Source organism: Cyprinus carpio, chromosome B23 (genome assembly GCF_018340385.1).
Source record: "Cyprinus carpio isolate SPL01 chromosome B23, ASM1834038v1, whole genome shotgun sequence".
Classification (NCBI taxonomy): Eukaryota; Metazoa; Chordata; class Actinopteri; order Cypriniformes; family Cyprinidae; genus Cyprinus; species Cyprinus carpio.
Genome location: NC_056619.1, coordinates 16,790,406 through 16,810,809, shown reverse-complemented (window position 1 = coordinate 16,810,809; position 20,404 = coordinate 16,790,406). Strand labels below are relative to the sequence as shown.

The following is a 20,404-nucleotide window of genomic DNA, read 5'->3' as shown; positions in this document are numbered from 1 at the left end:
TCACCAGAGAGAAGTCTGTTTTCACCAGAAGGTCCAGTTATGACATTTTAATTAAACATGATGAAGAATTAAGAAAAGAGAGTAGATTTTAATTTCGTGCAAACTTAAAGTCCCGTAATCAAGGACAACTGGAAAAGTCATTAAAAAATAACTGGTCCAAATTGTGGACAACCCTGTTTATAAGTTTGAGCTGCCCAGCCCTTTTCTGAACATCTCATGGATCCATCATGAGTCCAGGGAAGCATTCGTTTAGTTTGATTACAGAGTAATGTTGAACATGTGTGGGTTTGTGTGGAAGGTGCTGGCAGTTTGTCTGGAATAACTGCAGTGGTTCAGCTAATAGGAAAAGAGGGAGTGTCTACAACAAGCCAATACACACGCAAGCCATTCTCCTGGATCAGAGCGGCTCATTCCAGACATGTCTCTCCAGAATTACCAGAATTGCACTATTCGTTCCTCAATTCCAAAACTTGCCCTCTTTACACCCTCTTGAATTAGATGAAAGCAATCAATCGATCTTATCTCCGAGGGAAATCGTTTCCCGGCGTCTGGCAAAACGGTACCAGCACAAGCTCTTGATGTCAGTGTAGATGTCTTGAGTTCCTGTGAAAAGTGATGAGCGTCTGGGAGTGTGGGTTGCTGATATTTGAGCCTGAGAATCGGGTGGAGGAGTTCAGAGAATGACTGCAGACAAAGGTGTAGAGTGGCACTAGAGTCGTCGCCGCAGAAGAGCTTTGTGGAGTTGGTGTCAGGAGGACTACAATGAAAAGTAGAGGAGGGGCTAAAAAGACTTTGCTTCGAGCAAATCCCGAACTCCGTGTGTCATTGGTCTGCCAGATGCCCCCAGTGTAAAGGAAGTATCACCAGGGAAACTTGTAGTCGCTACACTAACATGCATGTGCTTGGTTCTTCGTTATTTTTAAACACCCGTCGCTTCCTGCGCTGAGCGAGGATCCAGGCAGAATCATCCCTGGGATTGGCTGTAGAACTTTTTCTGGCTTGAACCTTTAGAAAAATCCTTCAGTAATGTTCTCGTCTTCTCTTCCACAGTTATATTGCAAAGCCTTTGCAAAGATGGGGGACGACAAGCCTTTTGTGTGCAGTGCTCCTGGCTGTGGGCAGGTAAGTTTGCTTTTACTTGGTCTTGGGTTTCAGGTGTGGCTGTGCTTTTCTGGTTCATAGGGCATTCTCTGGTTATTGAAGAGTCGTCCTCTCAGCTGCACGGTAGCCAGACGTCTGCCTGTCGTGTGTGCGGAGGGAGGTGCGCCAGCTGCACCGCTCTGAAAACGTGTTGTTTTTGTCACACTGCAGCCCAGGGCCACACTGATGAAGCTGATAGCACGCTTGTGAAACTGCGCTAACGTCTCTTGCACTGTCTGACTCACTCACAAACTTGGCCAATGAGTAATCGCAGCTAAGTTATCGTCTACACTCGTCTGGTTTGAGTCAAAGTCCATGCAGACGCTATGATGAGGTTATTGATGCTAATAAGTGCATTTATGATGAACTTGCAGACAAAGCAGTTTGAGAGTAAGTGCACTGCAAAACGATCATTTAATCTCTTTTTTCTTCCAGTAAAAATATCACTAAAACAAAAAAGAACCTTAAAAGCAAAATTGCAAAATGTAGTAAAACTGTTAACAGAGAATTTATATCCTTATTAAATTTGTAAATGAAAAACATCTAATAAAAATGTGAATTTTTTATAATATATAAGTAATAATATAACATATAAATTGTAATATATAAAATTTGAATCAAATTAATTCTCTATATATGTCTATATGTCTAATTTTGCTTCTCAAGTAAATTGATTTTGGTTTAAGGATCATAATACCAGAAAATCATTTTTTGCAGTGTAAGAACTGAAAAACAGTGTGGCCTTTGGAGGCATGTGCTGCTTTGAGGGCATTGAAAACCGAAAGAGGAAGTGATAGAAACCCGTCCTACTCAGTGAGACAGTGATGTTCGTTCTGTGGTTTTGATCTGAATGTTCTCCTCCGCAGTTACGTAGAAAACAGCATGAGAAAAATAGCATGGATCAGAATGAGGCAATTTAACAGTTAGACTGCCTCTCCAATACTGAAAGCAACAATGATCATTTAACCGTACCGTTGGCAACATAATCTTGAGAATTGAGAGGAACAACATGAACCTGATGAATAATTTATGTTAGTTAGTCGTTTGCAGATGTTTCTTTCTCAGACGCCACAGGGACCATGACTGTTTAATACTTCTTGCTCTGACCTAGCCAGACTTTGAGCAGGAGAAATCTGTTTTCCTTACGTAAAAAGGTGCCTTAGATATCTGTTTCTAGACTTGTAATGGCAAGATCACTTTTCATCAATTTAACACATCTTTGCTGAATTGAAGTGTATTCATTTCTTTATCTTACTGATCCCAAACTGTTGAACAATAGTGTACATTGAAGCATCCAGGTTTCTATGTTGAATATCTTAGTTCATAAGTGGTAATGACGTATCATGTCGTGAGGTGAAAATATGACCACTCAGCTCCTGTAAACCAAAACTAAAGGCCACATAAGCGGGGGAAAAAAGGATAATAGTTGAACTAGAGATCAGGTTGTGCACATCTGTCAGGCTCTATTAACACCGGTGTGTAGCTGGATGAGGGGAGTGAGGGTTTACTCTAGTGGAGGTATTGTTCTTTTGTTGACGAGCAAACGCTGTTTGCGTCATACTGAAGTCCATAGGGGTTTAAGATTGTTTTGCTTTTCCCAGTGAACCAGATTTTCATGCGAGTCCTCTATTTTGTCAACCTATTACTGAAAAATAACACGCTGGAGGAAACTGAGATTTGAGATTCTTAATGCTAGTGCTTGTTTAAAGCTATTTCCAGAGTAAATGCACTCCGATTATAATGTCTGATATTTTAGACTAATTTCCTCTGTATCATAGTCATTGTGCAAAAAAATCTAATTGGGTTTAACTAAAGGCTACACTTTAGTTAGTGCTTGCTAGTCAGTTTGTGGTTTAGTTTTTTACAAAAGGAAATCCAGGACATACACTCAAATATTTGGGTTCAATTAGTTTTTATATTTTGAATGAAATGAATAGCTTATTCAGTAAGAAAGCATTCAGTTGATCAAAAGTGAATGTGAAGACATAATATTACAAAAGGTTTCTATTTCAAATAAATGCTGTACTTTTGAACTTTTTTAAAATGTAAAGCAGCACAACTGGTTTCAAAATTGATAATAATAATAAGAAATGTTTCTTGAGCATCAAATCAGAATATCAGAATAATTTCTGATGGATCATGTGACACTGAAGACTGGAATAACGGCTGAAAATACAGCTTTACTATCACAGAATAAATTACATTTTAACATATTTTGAAAATATAAACAGTTGTTTAGATGGTAATAATATTTTATAATATTACGTTTTACTGCATTTTAAAAAAAAATATTTTGCCGTTATTGCCTTCTTTTATTAAGATTCAAATCTATGGTATACCAATAAATATTAGCAATTGGAATGAGCAAACTGAGACTGTTTCTGCAGTATATTTAGGCCATTTTTTAATGTTTTTGCTAGATATGGTATAGGAAAAAAACAGGAAATAATGGGAAGAAGACCAGGAAAAGAAGTGAGCTGGGCTCAGGCTTTCTTTCTGCCCGCATGAGCACCACAGCTCAACGTGTAGGAGTATGTGTACTAACCTTAGTCCAACAAAAACTCTGATTTTATGCACAGATGACCATGTCCTACTAGGAGAACTTGGTCAGAGTATTTATACTTTGGTATTTGACAAATAATGTGCATTGCTTGACGTTATTTAAGCTACCTACGTTTCCCTTTTATGCTTAAGTGAATTAATGAGAAATGCATATAATATTGATCTTAGTAAGGTCAGTTTAATACTAGACTGTGCTGCTATATAACATTCATTCTCAATCTTGACTACTAGATAAGCTCTATTTGCTGCATTTCCCAGTGTTGCATTCTCCTTTCTGGGAGGAAAGTACAAACTTAAGATACAGCTGCAAAAGTGGAAGTAAAAAAAAGTCTACTCCATGCACATAAGGCACTCTAGCTGTGCCTCTTGTTTGTTGGTGTTAATGAGTTGCTCTGTTTGCTTCAGTCATTCTGTTGTCCTTGTGTTGTCCTTGTGTTGTCATCATGTGTTGTCCTTGCCAGAGCAACTTATTTAAGTCGAGGGAGAAGAAGCTACTGGCCATGGAGTTGTTGTATTGGTGATGCTGGCACATCTAAAAATACTGAAAATACTGACACTTAACTGTGTTTCCACTTTGCGCTGTCACGGCTGAACTGTAACCGTGACACGGAGCCAAAAATAGTCTGAAGAAGACTGTGAAGCCCAGAGAACACGGCTTGAGTCAAGAAATCCACTCAGAAAGAGGAAAAGCTAATCCTAGAGGCTCCATGTCCGCTCGAGCTGTTTTGGAAGAGACCGCAAGGATCCAGTAGTTGAGGCGCTTCGTTAAACAACTGTTATTTTCCGCAAAACGTTCCATTACAAAAAAAACTGAACTGGATGATGCTTGACCAGTGTGGTCTGGTTCCAAATGAGCCAGTTCTTTTTTTTTAATGAATTCAACAAATGCAGTGCTTACCAGTATAGTCCAATTCCCGAGCAAATGACTCTTTTGAATTGGTTCTTTTTAGTGAATCAAAAACACGCATCGCAGACGATGTGGTCTGAATCCAAAGCAAATAGCTATTTTGAGTAGATTGTTTTTAGTGAATCAGAAACAAATTGCACAAACAGTGTAGTTCTGATTCCTGAGCAAATATCTATTTTGAGTCAAACTTTTTAGTGAATCCAAACTATGCATCGCAACCAGTAGTGTCCAAATCCATCGGATCTTTAGTAAATCACAAACTTACAGTGTAAACAGTGTATACCTGAGCAAATAACTCCTGAATTAATTAATCTTTTGAACTGGTTCTTTTTAGTGACTCAAAAACATACAGTACAGTGCTGTCAATGTAGTCTGATTCCCAAGTGAATGAAACATATCCTGCACCACATCCAAAGTAGTCTGATTCCTGAACAATTGACTCTTATGAGCTCTGTGTGTGTTGTTGTTGGTGTTTTTTTTTTTTTTTGGTGAATCAAACAAAACAGCTCATCCAAAGCAGTCTGATTCCTGGACAAATGACTCTTACAATCTGTTTTTTAGTGAATCAGAAAATAAAGAGTTTATGTCTTGCTGTGTAATTTTGTACTTACTCTTGTTGTTCATATTAAATTATTAATATTATTCATTTAACGTAGTTAAATAAGACAATATGACAATGCTGCTTTTAAGAAGACTTAGAAAAGTCTTAAAAAAATTGTAAATCCTTTTTTCAAGAATTGTTGTATATTTATGTAGCAAAGTTATCTCATCATTTGGCAATAGAGTTGCTTTTTTTTCAGATTTTCTGTTGTGAAATGTTCAGTAATAGAACTGTTAAGAAACTGAAATCATAACAATGAAACAAAAGGAGGTTCATGTATATCTTTAATTAGATTTCCTTTCCTGCTTACTACACCCATTTCATTGTTCATCTGTCAGATCATAGGGGCATTCTATGCATCATATTCCAAAAAAATCATCTTTAATACTGGTTTCTTAAAGGTGCTGTTTGTTGGATTGACACCGAGTGGTTGAACTGGGTATTGAAGCAGTGTTAATTTTGACAGGCATTTTTGATTTAGTCTTAGTTTTTATCTTGAGACGAAAATGCTTTATAGTCTTAGTCACATTTTAGTCATTTGAGTCTTTCATAGTTTTAGTTGACGAAAAGTCATTGTATTTTTGTCAATTGTTAGTCATTACTTTTAGTCAAGTTGCAGTTACCAAAATTATTTTGGTAGCTATATTTTATGTAGTCTTCAAACAAAAATAATCATGAATTCTTCTCTCTTTAGACCAAATCATTTAAGCTTATGAGAAATTTGAATCAAGGATTGAATTTGGAAAAACTTGAATAAATGATGACAATTTTCATTTTTGGGTGAACTATCCCTTTAACAGTAGTAAAAAAAGTAGCAACTTATAAAAATTATAGTAGTTCAAATAAAATACATTTAATATATATAATTTATAATTAAAAAAAAAAAAAAAAAATCTGCCAACTGGCAACCCGGGGTGCTGAAATGCAATTGGGTAAACATGGGCGGGTTTCACAAACCAAAACAGAGACCGACATTCCTGCCCAGAACGTACATTTTCAAAGGAGAATAACTGACTGTAGCATTGTTTTTCAGATAAACAAGTATGTTAACTTAGCATGTTTCTTAAATATCTGCAAACATATTATGGTATTTTTATGCTTTAGTGGAGTCAAAAACTTACATACAGCACCTTTAAATATCCATGATTCACTGGCTGTGCATCTGCAGTGTACAGTTTTACCACCTTAACAGCTGTTTTGTTTCAAAGGTAAATATAAAAGCACGTTGGAGAATGCATGATTGCCTGTCATAAATGCTAATTGAATACATCTGTGTAGTTTGCTCTGCCCATGAGCTGTTGTGTCTTGCATGCATAACATTATGGCTTGGCCAGTGGGTCAAAAGACAAAGTGCTAAATCACAAAACTCCACCTTAGCGTTAGTCCTTTTGTCATTTGCACAATGTATTTTTGTATTGCATGAAAGCTGGCAGAACTTTTTTTTTTATTATGTGGCAAATGTGGAAGTTCAATACTTACTGTGTAATGCTGTAGCTGCACTTCTGAACGGAAGTGTAAAGAAACGTAAGCGTTGTAAGCCTTGAGGCTGTATAAGGGCACAAAGGTCAGTTGTGAAACAGAAAGCCGTCTCCACTGTACGTCTTTGACACTTACACTGTATAGTTACATTCTATACCTCAGAGACTTTGAGCAGAGCACGGGTTTAGTGAAAAATGTTCATTATTATGTCCTCTCTGGCCTACAATATCTGTTTCGAAAGACTAATCTTGTCAATGCCACTCCCTCTTCTTCCTTTGGAAATGTGTCTCTGCCCTGAGGTCTTGAAATGCTCCTTTCTCTTTTTCTGGTCAGATTTGTCTGGTAATCCATCTGTTCATCTGTGTCGCTTTGTAGAGGTTTACTAATGAGGACCACCTGGCTGTCCATAAACACAAACATGAAATGACGCTGAAGTTTGGACCCGTTAGAACTGACTCCGTCATCATTGCAGGTACTTTGCACGCAGACAGTGTGAATGCACAGTTATCAGAAATATTCTATTTATATATAATTATATACATATGTCAGTCATGTGTGTATATGTGTGTGTGTGTATGTATATGTGTATATATATATATACACACATATACACAGTGGTGTGAAAAAGTGTTGACCCCCTTCCTGATTTTTTTTTTTTTTTGCATGTTTGTCACATTTTGATGTTTCAGATCATCAAACAAATTTAAATATTAGTCAAAGATAACACAAGTAAACACGACATGCAGTTTTTAAATGAAGGTTTTTATTATTTAGGGAAAACAAAATCCAAAACTACATGGCCCTGTGTGAAGAAGTGTTTGCCCCCCTGTTAAAACTCTGGTTTATCACACCTGAGTTCAATTTCTCTAGCCACACCCAGACATGATTACTGCCACACCTGTTCACAATCAAGAAATCTCTTAAATAGGACCTGCCTGACAAAGTGAAGTAGACCAAAAGATCCTCAAAAGCTAGACATCATGCCCGAGATCCAAAGAAATTCAGAAACAAATGAGAAAGAAAGTATGCATCAGTCTATCAGTCTGGAAAAGGTTATAAAGCCATTTCTAAAAGCTTTGGGATGCCAGCGAACCACCGCGAGAGCCATTATTCACAAATGGCAAAAACATGGAACAGAGGAGAACCTTCCCAGGAGTGGCCGGCTGACCAAAATTACCCCAAGAGCACAGCGACGACTCATCCAAGAGGTCACAAAAGACCCCACAACAACATCCAAAGAACTGCAGGCCTCACTTGCCTCAGTTAAGGTCACTGTTCATGACTCCAAGACGAAAACTGCTGCTGAGCAAAAAGAACATAAAGGCTCGTCTCAGTTTTGCCAGAAAACATCTTGATGATCCCGAAGACTTATGGGAAAATACTTTGTGGACTGACGAGATAAAAGTTGAACTTTTTGGAAGGTGTGTGTCCCATTACGTCTTGCGTAAAAGTAACACCGCATTTCAGAAAAAGAACATCATACCAACAGTAAAATATGGTGGTGGTAGTGTGATGGTCTGGGGCTGTTTTGATGCTTCAGGACCTGGAAGACTTGCTGTGATAAATGGAACCATGAATTCTGCTGTTTACCAAAAAATCCTGAAGGAGGATGTCTGGCCATCTGTTAATGACCTCAAGCTGAAACGAACTTGGGTTCTGCAGCAGGACAATGATCCAAAACACACCAGCAAGTCCACCTCTGAATGGCTGAAGAGAAACAAAATGAAGACTTTGGAGTCCTGACCTGAATCCTATTGAGATGCTCTGGCATGACCTTAAAAAAGAGGTTCATGCTCGAAAACCCTCCAATGTGGCTGAATTACAACAATTCTGCATTGATGAGTGGACCAAAATTCCTCCACAGTGCTGTAACAGACTCATTGAAAAGTTATCTCAAACGCTTGATTGCAGTTGTTGCTGCTAAGGGTCGCCCAGCCAGTTATTAGGTTTAGGGGGCAAACACTTCTTCACACTGGACCATGTAGTTTTGGATTTAGTTTTCTCTTAATAATAAAAAACCTTATTACTGTGTTACTTGTGTTATCTTTGACTAATATTTACATTTGTTGGATGATCTGAAACATTAAAGTGTGACAAACCTAACCCTAAAAAAAAAAGAAATCAGGAAGGGGGCCAACACTTTTGCACACCACTGATTTCAATACATCATTAATTAATATTATATAATTAAATATATCATTTAATATTAATGTATTCATTAAAAATATTATTTATAAAAAATCAAAAAATCACATAAATAACATATATATATAACTAAAGGTATAATTAATTGTGCTATATATAATTATTATTATTATTTTATAATAAATTATAACATATATAATTTATATTTTATATATATATACTGTGTATAATATATATATATATATATATATATATATATATATATATATATATATATATATATATATATATATATATATATATACACGCATACAGTATATACTTATTAATCCCATCCAAAATAAAAGTTTTTGTCTACATAATATATGTATGTGTACTGTGTCTATTTATTATGTTGACTATATATAAATACACACGCATACAGTAAAAACTATATATAAATATAATATAAACAACAAATTTTTCTTAAATATATACATGCATATACAGTATATTTTTTACAGTATCTCGATTAATCATTTGTGTGTATTTATATATATAATTTCAAATAAAAAATACAGTATATTTTTTACAGTATCTCGATTAATCATTTTGCAACACTAATATATATTATAATTTTTAATATAAAACATTAAAAAAGTTAGGGTTAATATATGTGTGCATTTTAATGATGTAATCATTATGTAACTTGATTTATTATTTTAAATGGTAGAAATAGTAAATGAATTTTTATATGTATAAAATAAATACTCTAGTGATTATTAATTTGTCTTTGGTAGGTGCATGTTTCTACCATCCATCCCATATTTATGTGCATGTTTTTTGTCACTTCTTTTGTGGTTAATGGTAACTTTGAATGCTTGTCAAAACAAGTAGTACAGAGATTTAACAGTGTAATTCGATATCATTACTTTATATCTGTGGAGTGAAGCTAAGTCCCCTTAAGCTAGTAATTTTAAGGGGGAAAATTCACAACGTGCTGTTTCTTTTGGATTTTTTTGTCACATTAAACCCTTGGGAAAAAACACAAATGTAATAACAGCCTTCAACTCTTCCAGATTTATCATATTAAATCACAAGCAGATTTGGTTTGTACTGGTACGTACAGCCATTTAGCTGCGTGGCAGAGTTTATACTGTCCTTGAGGCCGTCTTGCATAAGGAAACAATGAGATCTCTCTGTTTCTCGCTCTTTACTCCAGACCAGACGCCGACTCCCACTCGTTTCCTGAAAAACTGTGAAGAGGTGGGCCTGTTCAATGAGCTGGCCAGCTCCTTCGAGCAGGAGTTCCCTAAAGCCCAGGAAGATGAGGACAAGAGGGCCAAGAACCCGGTGAGCTATGGGACTGGGTGGAGGGATTCAGTCATACAGTCAGACATGCTCCAAACCTGAGGAGCTCAGCTGGCTCCTGCCAAGAACTCAGATTTATGGACTGCAGAGTTCCCAATCAGTTCTCATGTGTAACACCATCTCGTCTCGCTCTCTCTTTCTCTGTCTGTCGCGTTCTTCATCTGTCTTTCTTTTTCCCCTTTAGTTGCCTGCTCCTAATTCAGGAGCACTTGACATGAGTTTGCAGACACCTTCAGACATTAAAGTGAAGGAGGAGGACCCCGTGGAGGTGGACTCTTCTCCGCCTGCCAGCCCTGACTCCATCTCCAGCATGTCAGACAGCAGCAAAGAGCCCGTCAGCAGAGGAAAGGTACATGCTTTATGCAAACCAGACTTGCTAGAGCAAAACCAAAAGCACAAGGTCCAAAAATCTGAAACCACATTGGAAATCTGCAATTCGAAGCCAGATTGAAACCTAGAATGTTAGGATTTTGAAACACGTAAAATGAACATTTAAGATTATGGCACTGATCATGTGTATTTTTGTACAGACAGTCAGATGTTCTTCCACTGAAGCACAAGATACATGAAGGATATGATAATCAGGTTTTACACAAATTTGTACACTTGTATTGAAAATATAATTTGTAATAAAAAAAAAAGTTAAAATAATTTATTTCATTTAATAATTAAATGAAAATTATTATAAATGTAAATTATTTTAAATGATTATTTTTAACTATTTAATTATGTGTATAATTAAATTAATTAAAATGAAAAAAAAAAAGAGAAAATGCAAAATTTAAGCATTATCACTAGTGGTCTGAGACGTTTTGTAGAATACTTAGAATATAAAATATATCAAATAGTTTGTAGTAATGTATGCTAGCACACATTTGGCATTCATGTGGCCACTATAGAGACCATAATTGTACATTTCACTAATCTGTGTATGAACTGGATGTGTTGCATCACTAAACAAACAGTCAGGACTGGATGAAATTGCTTTTGGAAGCAAACAGTGTTGATTTTTGAATTATTATGTGCTTAGCTGGCTGATTATCTTTCTTACAGGATTCTCCTCTAAAGCCTGCCGTCAGTTCGGCTCCCACCCCTGCCATAGTGCGTCCTGGCTCCCTCCCACTGCACCTGGGTTATGACGGCCTGCAGCCCACCATGCCCTCCCCTACCTCTGTAATTACACACACCCCACCATCCAACCGCACACTGGGGTAAGAGCACAACCCGTTTTTGGCCGTCAGCTTCTTATTCTGTGTGACTCATTTCTATATGACTCACTGTGCTGCTTTAAGTTGATTTGGTAGGAATGCTTTGGAAACTGTGGGCTGCTGGCTCATTTATGGTGTGCTTGACGTTCCACGAATGTTTGGTCAGATAGTGGACAGGAAGAGAGCAGAACTTCAGTCTCGCTGCTTGTGCAAACTGGGCATTTCTCTCCTTCTGTTTTAGAACACCCACAACACCGCACCAAACAATGATGATTCCCAACGAACAATCAAACAGTTCCTGTGCTTCCAGGTCCTATGCAGATGCCCTCTGTAATATCTGTAAGTTTGAAGTGTATTTCTGAGTATTGGAATATAAATTTGTGGAGTATAAAGAGATGGCCCACTCAAAAGAAAGTTGGTGGAGAGTTGAGTTGGTGACACTTGCCTTTTTGTTTACTGTAAAACTGATTTTCATAATAGGGTCTGCAAGATCTGTGAAAAATTCATTGTAATTAAAACTGAAACTATTAAAACAATTTTTTACTTAAAGCTGAAATAAAGTAAAATATAAATATTATGTGAAAAAAAACCTGTTGTACTAAGATAGCTAAACAGAATATAACATTAAATAGAACTAACAAAATGACAAAGGACATTACAAATTTACTAAAACCTAAAACTAAAATTTAAATGGAAACTGGACATTTAAAAATAAATGCAAAATGTACTAATATCTACTATAATAGTATATAAATAATATTAAATAGCACTTAGGAAAAGTTCACAGTAACTATTATTTTAAATTATCTTTTTCTTTTTAATAAATACTGTTATTTTCCAGGTAATATTTAAATAGTTTATTTTGACTTTAGTACAGTAACAATAGTATTAATTATTTCATTTTTATTTAAACATTTTAAAAGTTTGTTTTTCTTATCACACTAATTTTTTCTCACATAATATACAAACCCGATTCCAAAAAAGTTGGGACACTGTACAAATTGTGAATAAAAACAGAATGCAATGATGTGGAAGTTTCAAATTTCAATATTTTATTTAGAATACAACACAGACGACATGTCAAATGTTTAAACTGAGAAAATGTATCATTTTAATCGAAAAATAAGTTGATTTTAAATTTCATGGCATCAACACATCTCAAAAAAGTTGGGACAAGGCCATGTTTACCACTGTGTGGCATCCCCTCTTCTTTTTATAACAGTCTGCAAACGTCTGGGGACTGAGGAGACAAGTTGCTCAAGTTTAGGAATAGGAATGTTGTCCCATTCTTGTCTAATACAGGCTTCTAGTTGCTCAACTGTCTTAGGTCTTCTTTGTCGCATGTTCCTCTTTATGATGCGCCAAATGTTTTTCTACGGGTGAAAGATCTGGACTGCAGTCTGGCCATTTCAGTACCCGGATCCTTCTTTTACCCAGCCATGATGCTGTAATTGATGCAGTATGTGGTCTGGCATTGTCATGTTGGAAAATGCAAGGTCTTCCCTGAAAGAGACGACGTCTGGATGGGAGCATATGTTGTTCTAGAATTTGGATATACCTTTCAGCATTGATGGTGCCTTTCCAGATGTGTAAGCTGCCCATGCCACACGCACTCCTGTAACCCCATACCATCAGAGATGCAGACTTCTGAACTGAGCGCTGATAACAACTTGGGTTGTCCTTTTTCTCTTCCCGTCTAAGGGCCCGAAGATCACAGGCATCCAGTATGGTTTTCCGGCCTTGATCCTTACGCACAGAGATTGTTCCAGATTCTCTGAATCTTTGGATGATATTTTGCACTGTAGATGATGATAACTTCAAACTCTTTGCAATTTTTCTCTGAGAAACTCCTTTCTGATATTGCTCCACTATTTTTCTCCGCAGCATTGGGGGAACTGGTGATCCTCTGCCCATCTTGACTTCTGAGAAACACTGCCACTCTGTGAGGCTCTTTTTTTATACCCAATCATGTTGCCAATTGACCTAATAAGTTGCAAATTGGTCCTCCAGCTGTTCCTTATATGTACATTTAACTTTTCCGGCCTCTTATAGCAACCTGTCCCAACTTTTTTGGAATGTGTAGATCTCATGAAATCCAAAATGAGCCAATATTTGGCATGACATTTCAAAATGTCTCACTTTCTAAATTTGATATGTTATCTATAGTCTATTGTGAATAAAATATAAGTTTATGAGATTTGTAAATTATTCCATTCCTTTTTTACTCACAATTTGTACAGTGTCCCAACTTTTTTGGAATTGGGGTTGTATATCAGTTTTAAAATATATAGTTGTCTATAATTTGAGAAAGAGGTCCTTAGTATCATGTTTAGGAGTCTGTAAAAATGCCTTGTGTTAGTATAATTTGAGTTAGAGAAGCAAACTTTGTTGATTTGAAATATATTATTGAAATGAGATTTCAGTCTTTCAGTAGCTATTACTTAGAAAATAGATTCTCGTGACTTACCTTGAAGGGACTTTGCTGTGATTCAATTTAAGGCAAAGTGTGTGATATTTTTCCAATGCTGAAGTGCCATACAACCCCCTTGTTTCAGCACAGTGTCACATGTAGCTCAAAAATGACCCACTTCTCTTTTAAAGTGTTGGTCACGTGAACTGTCATTTCTGATCTTCATTAATAATTTGCCTCATATCATGTTTTGCATTTGGCCTTGTGGTGTAGCTGGCGAGGCCCCTGTGTATGGTGCCCAACATTCCAGGAATTCCCGGCCCTCCACTAGGGGGCAGCAGCAGTGGCTCATCTTCACCCTCAGGCTACTACCCCCACAATGAGGCAAAGATGGTGAGGGCAAATCTATTTTCCTCCTAGTCCAGCCTGTGGATCAATTTGCAAAATGCTCGGATGCCTTCCTTGCCTAGTGTTCCTATGTTGAAAGTCTTTATCCAGCACATCACATGGGTGATAGTTTTCACAACAAACAAACACGAATGTTGGAACAAAGCAGCTCTGTCATTAACAGGTTGTATTTCAAATATACTTGTTATACAAAGATATGCAAAAATTAACTTTTTCGTAATATGCTAGTTGGTGGGTGGTTTGACGATTAGTGGAAATGACGACTGTGCAATTTGATTCAAAAATCGAAATGGAAACTGAAATATAAAAATAAAAGCCAATTCAATTTATTAATAAATACTATAATAGTAAATAATACTAAAATAACACTAGAGTTTTTTATGTTCTCTTTATTAATAATAAATAGCACTACGTGTCTTGGTTTCTTGAGAGGTGTTTGATTAAGATTTGACAAAAAAGAAAAGCCATGGAGAAAAAAATCTAGATGACCGTCCTAAACTACAGAAATAAAATGCAGAAGTTCACACTGTTATTTCCTTTCTGTCACATGATTTCTCTCCTCAGTGCTTGATGAGTTGCAGTTCACAGTTCACAGTTCATGCCCATTCCACATGAAAGAGTGATAAAACTGAGTATTGCGGCTGTAAGCTGCCTTATACAGTAATTAGACAGAATGCTATCTTGTGCCATATTACCATGATGTTTTTGTTGTTGTCCTTAGAGGTTGAAGGCAGCATTATCTCAGCAGATGCCCACAGCTCAGGGTTGCCTTGGTGTGGCGATGGGGTCCAGTGCGATGGTCCCTCAGAGAGTGGAGCAAAGCCAGCTGCTGGTCCAGCATCCAGACGCCCCGTCCCCTGCTCAGCCACAGGTATTGCAAGTTTTCACACTCGAATTGTTGAGTGTAAACATTATGTATACAACAGATGCCATTGTGTTTGTCAGGGAGCAATCTTTCACTTTGCTGTGGCATTACGCAGTACACATCTCCGTTTATTCTGCCCTGCTGTGTTCAGGTGTCACCCGCTCAGCCCATCGGAGGTCGCAGGCGGAGGACGACTGATGACGACCCTGATGAGAGGAGGCAGCGCTTCCTAGAGCGGAACCGGGCAGCAGCTTCTCGTTGCAGACAGAAGCGCAAGATATGGGTCAGCTCTCTGGAGAAGAAGGCTGAAGAACTCTCCTCCATCAACGTCTCGCTGTCGGTTAGTGCGTGCGAAAGATTTTTTAATCTAAAATGTGAATGAGCACTGATATTGCTTATTGTAATTTGAGAAACGTGTGACGTGGTTCCTCTGTGTCCTTCCAAATTTTGACAGTATGTACATTTCTGAATGCAACGCATAGAAAACCCAGATTTTATGCAACCAGAGCATACTGTGTGGGATTCTGTATCCCATGAATCTCTACATTTGTCCATAACTTATATCTAAAAAGTTAAGATTGAACCAAAAGCAACATCAACTGTGATGTTTTGTTACTTTTGTTTGGCAAAAGTTAAGATAGATTTTGTTTGCACAAAAAAAGAAAGAAAAAGGCTGTTTTTTTTTTTTTTTCATAGATAACTGGATGTTGATCACCTAGATGTAAATATGAATTGTTATGAGATTGTGACCAATTTGTAGCAAATCGTGGTCTGAAAAGCGTGAAATTACTGCATACCGTTTCACACACTGGTTTTTAAAATATTTTCATATTTTTAAAATATCCTTACATATACTGCAGTATTGCTACTGTCTCATTCCAAACATAACCTGAGACTAGATTTTTTTATTTTATTTTATTACAGTTATTGAGATTATTTCAAATTGACTTTATCACTGATACTATTAAAAAATAATAACAATTGTATTTATTGTAAGAATAATTTTTTTTTATGTATGTATTATGTATTTATTTATAATTTTTGTTATTTAATTTAGTTTAATCTTTTGTTATTATTGTTTATTATTTTATAATTATTGGCCTTATTTTTATCATATAAAATATTTTTTTATTTGTATATTTATTTATTCAATTGTTTTACCATTACTTGCCTTATTTTGTTTTATTTTTGTCATGTTATTTTATTTCTTCATTCGTTTTGTTGTGTGCATTGAAGGTTTGGCATTGTACTTTGAAATTGAGTAGATACAAATGTGTTTGCAAGTGCTTTGTTGTCAGCTAGTTTGTGTCCAAGAGTGATGTTCACACATTTTTTTGTTTTCCTGTATTTCTGTGTAAAAAACGAGGTGTCTCATCTGCGAAACGAAGTTGCTCATCTGAAGCAGTTGCTGTTAGCCCATAAAGACTGTCCCGTCACCAACCTCCAAAAGAAAGCCGTCTACTTGGGTGAGTGGAGCTCAGATTGATGTCTTTGACCTGCATCTGTGGGATCTAACCTTCATTTATTGATGTCTCTCAGGAGAGGAGCGCATGAAAGAGACGTCTGAGCCCACGGGCTCCCCGGCACCGGTTATTCAGCACAGCTCTCTGGCCCCCAGCCCCTCGTCTGCGGTAGGCCCCAACGGCCTGAACTCCCGTGCTGCGGCTGAGGCGGTGGCCATGTCAGTGCTGGCGGGGATGGGCAGCCAAAGAGGGGAGAGCGGCGGGCCGTCGCACGTCATCATGGCCACACAGTCCCACCCATCCAACAGATGATGAGAGCAGGTAACAGTCTGCCTGGGACTCTCCGCATCCCGGGAGAGGGGGGCAGATCTGCCAGAGAAGAATGCTGGTTCCCTCTCACGCCATCATGCTCTGGCCTGGAGCTCAGCTGCATTCTGGGAATGAAACCGGGACTATGTACTCATATAGAGAGAGACAGAAAGAGATTGTCGTTCACTATGCCATAGACTACGGGGGCTGGACTCCAAACCATGCTCTCATTTGCATCCTCTGTAACTCCTGCACCTTCCTTCAACTTCCTCCTGCTCCTCCACTGGCTGTAGGGCTGCAAAAGCACTTCCTGTCATTAAACATATTCCCACAGACACACGCTGCAATAAAGACATTGTTCGTTTGAACCGTGACTGTGCACTCGGTGTATGTCACGAGTTGCGACGATGCAATACTTTATATATTCTTATATATATATATATATGTATCAGTAAGTGTGTGTTTGAGAGAAACATGATGCTTTAATGTTCTGTAGGATCTTCTACCTTGCTATTTCAGAGCAGGTTTTTAGTTTTCAGGTTGCTATCCCCCTCATCTGACCCTTGCTCATCTTACCTCATTTTTAACCTGTTATATACGTTTATAATCGACGTGTGCATGTGTGCTTCTCGTGTGGGTGTACAGTGATGTACAATGGAAAGTAGCAGTTTGTAATGAACTGATACACTAAGACTGCCCATTAGCATGCAGACTTTTTGCTATATATAAACTGTATTGTATTGGCACATTGTGTTCAGTTTGGGCTATGGAACCTCATAGTTTGGTCCTATCGTTGTTTTCTTGTGTACGACAAACTCAGAAACAGCAAACAGCATACTGTCCGAGGTCATTGTGTATGATGAGGACCCTTGTCTTGAGAAATCGACATATTTACTGTTTTAAATTATGCCATTTCCTTTCCCTGTGATCACAGAGTTTTAAATGCAGCTTTAGATTGAGTTGTGTTGAGTCTCCTGAAGTAGTCTGAGACTTTTTTTGCCCTGCCTTTTTCTTTTTTATTAGTTATTGTCTATCCCTGCTGCTGTGTTCTTTATGGAATCCCATTTCTGCTACATAAGAGTTCAAAAAATATGCTTTGGTAAATAATTAGTATTAGATAAAACATCAATATTATTAGATACTAAGTCATTATGAGATAAAAAGACATACCAAGTATGACATGCATAATTATGAGATTAAAAAATAGACAATAGAGCATAAATGTCATAATAATGATGTAAAAATCATAACAGAGATAGTCAAAATTAAAATTATGAAAAAAAGTACATTTTGAAATTGAGATTTTTTTTTACCTTTATCCCATAATTATGACTTATGAAGTGTCATAAAAATTCATAAAGTAAAAATTGTCCCCCAAAAATTTATAAAAATCATATATCAACTTTGATTGACAATTATTTACAATTTCATAATTTCTCATGATAGCGTCTTACAATGTAGACTTATCTCATTAGTATCTAACAATTTTGACTATATATATGTATATATTTTTGTATGTGTCAGAAATTGGCTTCCATTTTGCTCAATTTACAGAAATACAGACCTAGTGCCTCCCGTTCAGTCATTTTAAAGTTGATATCACGATGCTTTGTAACACTATTTGTTTCTCTGGTTGCTTATCAACTCATTAACATGCACAATCCCTTATAAACAATTAGAAGAGATGGGGATTCTGCCTTATTAATCACACGAGTGCCTCTTTATAGGTTAACCTCACTGGTCACCTAGCATATTCAGGCATCTGTACCATCAGACCTGGAGTAATGAATTAACAGTAATGCCTTTAATAACTGCCAGAGAGCGCTGCCCTTCATTTTAAGCATATTCTTTACTGCCACCTGGATGTAATAGGGTGCTATTTCAATGTACCTAGAAAGGCTGCAGGGAACAAAGAGTGTCCAATTCTACTGTTGTTTGAATGCTTTTATCTATACTAAGATGTTTATCCAAACATATGGTCTTTTACGCAATATCAGACACTTTTAAAAAAAATAAAAATAAGGGACTAAGATGTACTGTTGTTGATCAATGTATGTAACTTGAACTTTTTCAACATTAACACAATGATAATTAATACAGTGTCAGTCCAAAATGTATATAGGCCTGTTAGAATGCACTAAAAGACATTTTGGGTTCATTTTTCCAGTTCGGTGTCTCGGAGATTGTCAGCTAGTCTTTTAATAAATAGCATATCAAGGTTACCACTTAACCGATATCTCACAAATGTCTCCTGGTTTAAGTGTTGACCCTGGCTTTTCTGTTATATTATCTGCTGGCACTGTAGTCGTTCAGCCAAACCCATATAGAGGATTGTTGATCTGAAATGAGCAGAATTGAGAATTTTTAGCTTCACTGGCACTTTTTCTAAGATTTCATTTTTTCATTGTATGCTGCCAGGACTATAGAAATGACCTACTGCAATACATCTTTTGTGTGTGTGTGTGTGTGTGTGTGTGTGTGTGTTGTAAGACAGAAAAGTACAAATTCTTTTGTAGACTTTCTTTTCTCGTTTCATTTCGTGTTTTTCTAACACTTTGTACTCAAATATTTGTAGGTATTTTTATTTGTATAGATTAATAAGATTTAGTTTGATTCCCCCTTTTACTGATAATCACTTTAAAGTTGAACCAAATTTTTGATGGACTTAATGATCCATAATTCCAACATGATGCACAATTAATTTATTATGGAATTAGTTCATGCAAGGCAAATTCAATGCAGTTTCCCTGAGAACAAAAGTCATTTTAAATAGGATGATCTTAGGCCAAAGAAAAAAGAGGATATTGTGGGGAAAAAAAAGTTGATTTAAGTGTATGTCTTTTATGGGAAATAACCTCACTCCAAGTTGGACTGATAGTTTTTGGAATTGTCCTTGTTGTGTACATATGTGTACCATATATATTTACTATTTTTCATGCATGCTGAAGTGAAATATTCTGAACACAGTGCTGCAGTTTTGATTAAACAAATACAAAACAAAACAAATCTTTCTAGTCTTATTTCGGCACCATTAAAGACTGTACATACTTAAAATGTTTTATGTAATTATATAGTTTTGTTTTGAAGTAATATAATGATGATAAAATAATAATTGGTTGATTCTTGTGAAGTTTGATTTGGTCCACTAAACTAAACTTATGAAATCTTTTTGAGTCTTTTATATTATAAAGGACAGTTTTTTTTGTTGTTGTTGTTGTTGTTGTTTTGTTTTTTGTGATATACCAAATATTTGGAAGTGTGACATTGGAATATATTTACAGTAATATATATATTTTAAAATTTTAGGGAAAAATATTAGGAACTCCACTCCTCTGGCTGCGCCTCATCCCTCTGGCACTGTCAGGCTCCTCCTTCCCTCTGGCTCCACCTTGGTCCTCTGTTGCCCCGGTTCCACTGCGGCCGTCTGGATCCTCGCCTCTACCTCAGTCACCAGAGCCATCTGCTCTGCCTTGGCCCTCTGGATCCTCCCCGTTGCCCTGGCTCTTTGGCTCTCCATCTCCACCTCGGGCTCCACTACCACCTGCTCCGCCGCCGTC

At 36.9% G+C, this 20,404-nt stretch overlaps 1 protein-coding gene across 1 annotated transcript; it reads left to right on the top strand.

Moving 5' to 3' along the window:
* On the top strand, positions 1–19,853 carry LOC109100052 (cyclic AMP-dependent transcription factor ATF-7-like). The gene is given in 12 exon segments (XM_042751221.1): positions 1–1,122; positions 7,065–7,161; positions 10,036–10,166; positions 10,369–10,533; positions 11,238–11,395; positions 11,634–11,673; positions 11,675–11,731; positions 14,076–14,195; positions 14,932–15,081; positions 15,227–15,415; positions 16,436–16,541; positions 16,615–19,853. Coding segments are annotated over 12 exon segments (1,545 nt in total). The 5' UTR covers positions 1–1,026; the 3' UTR covers positions 16,851–19,853.
* The last annotated feature ends 551 nt before the right edge of the window (positions 19,854–20,404 follow it).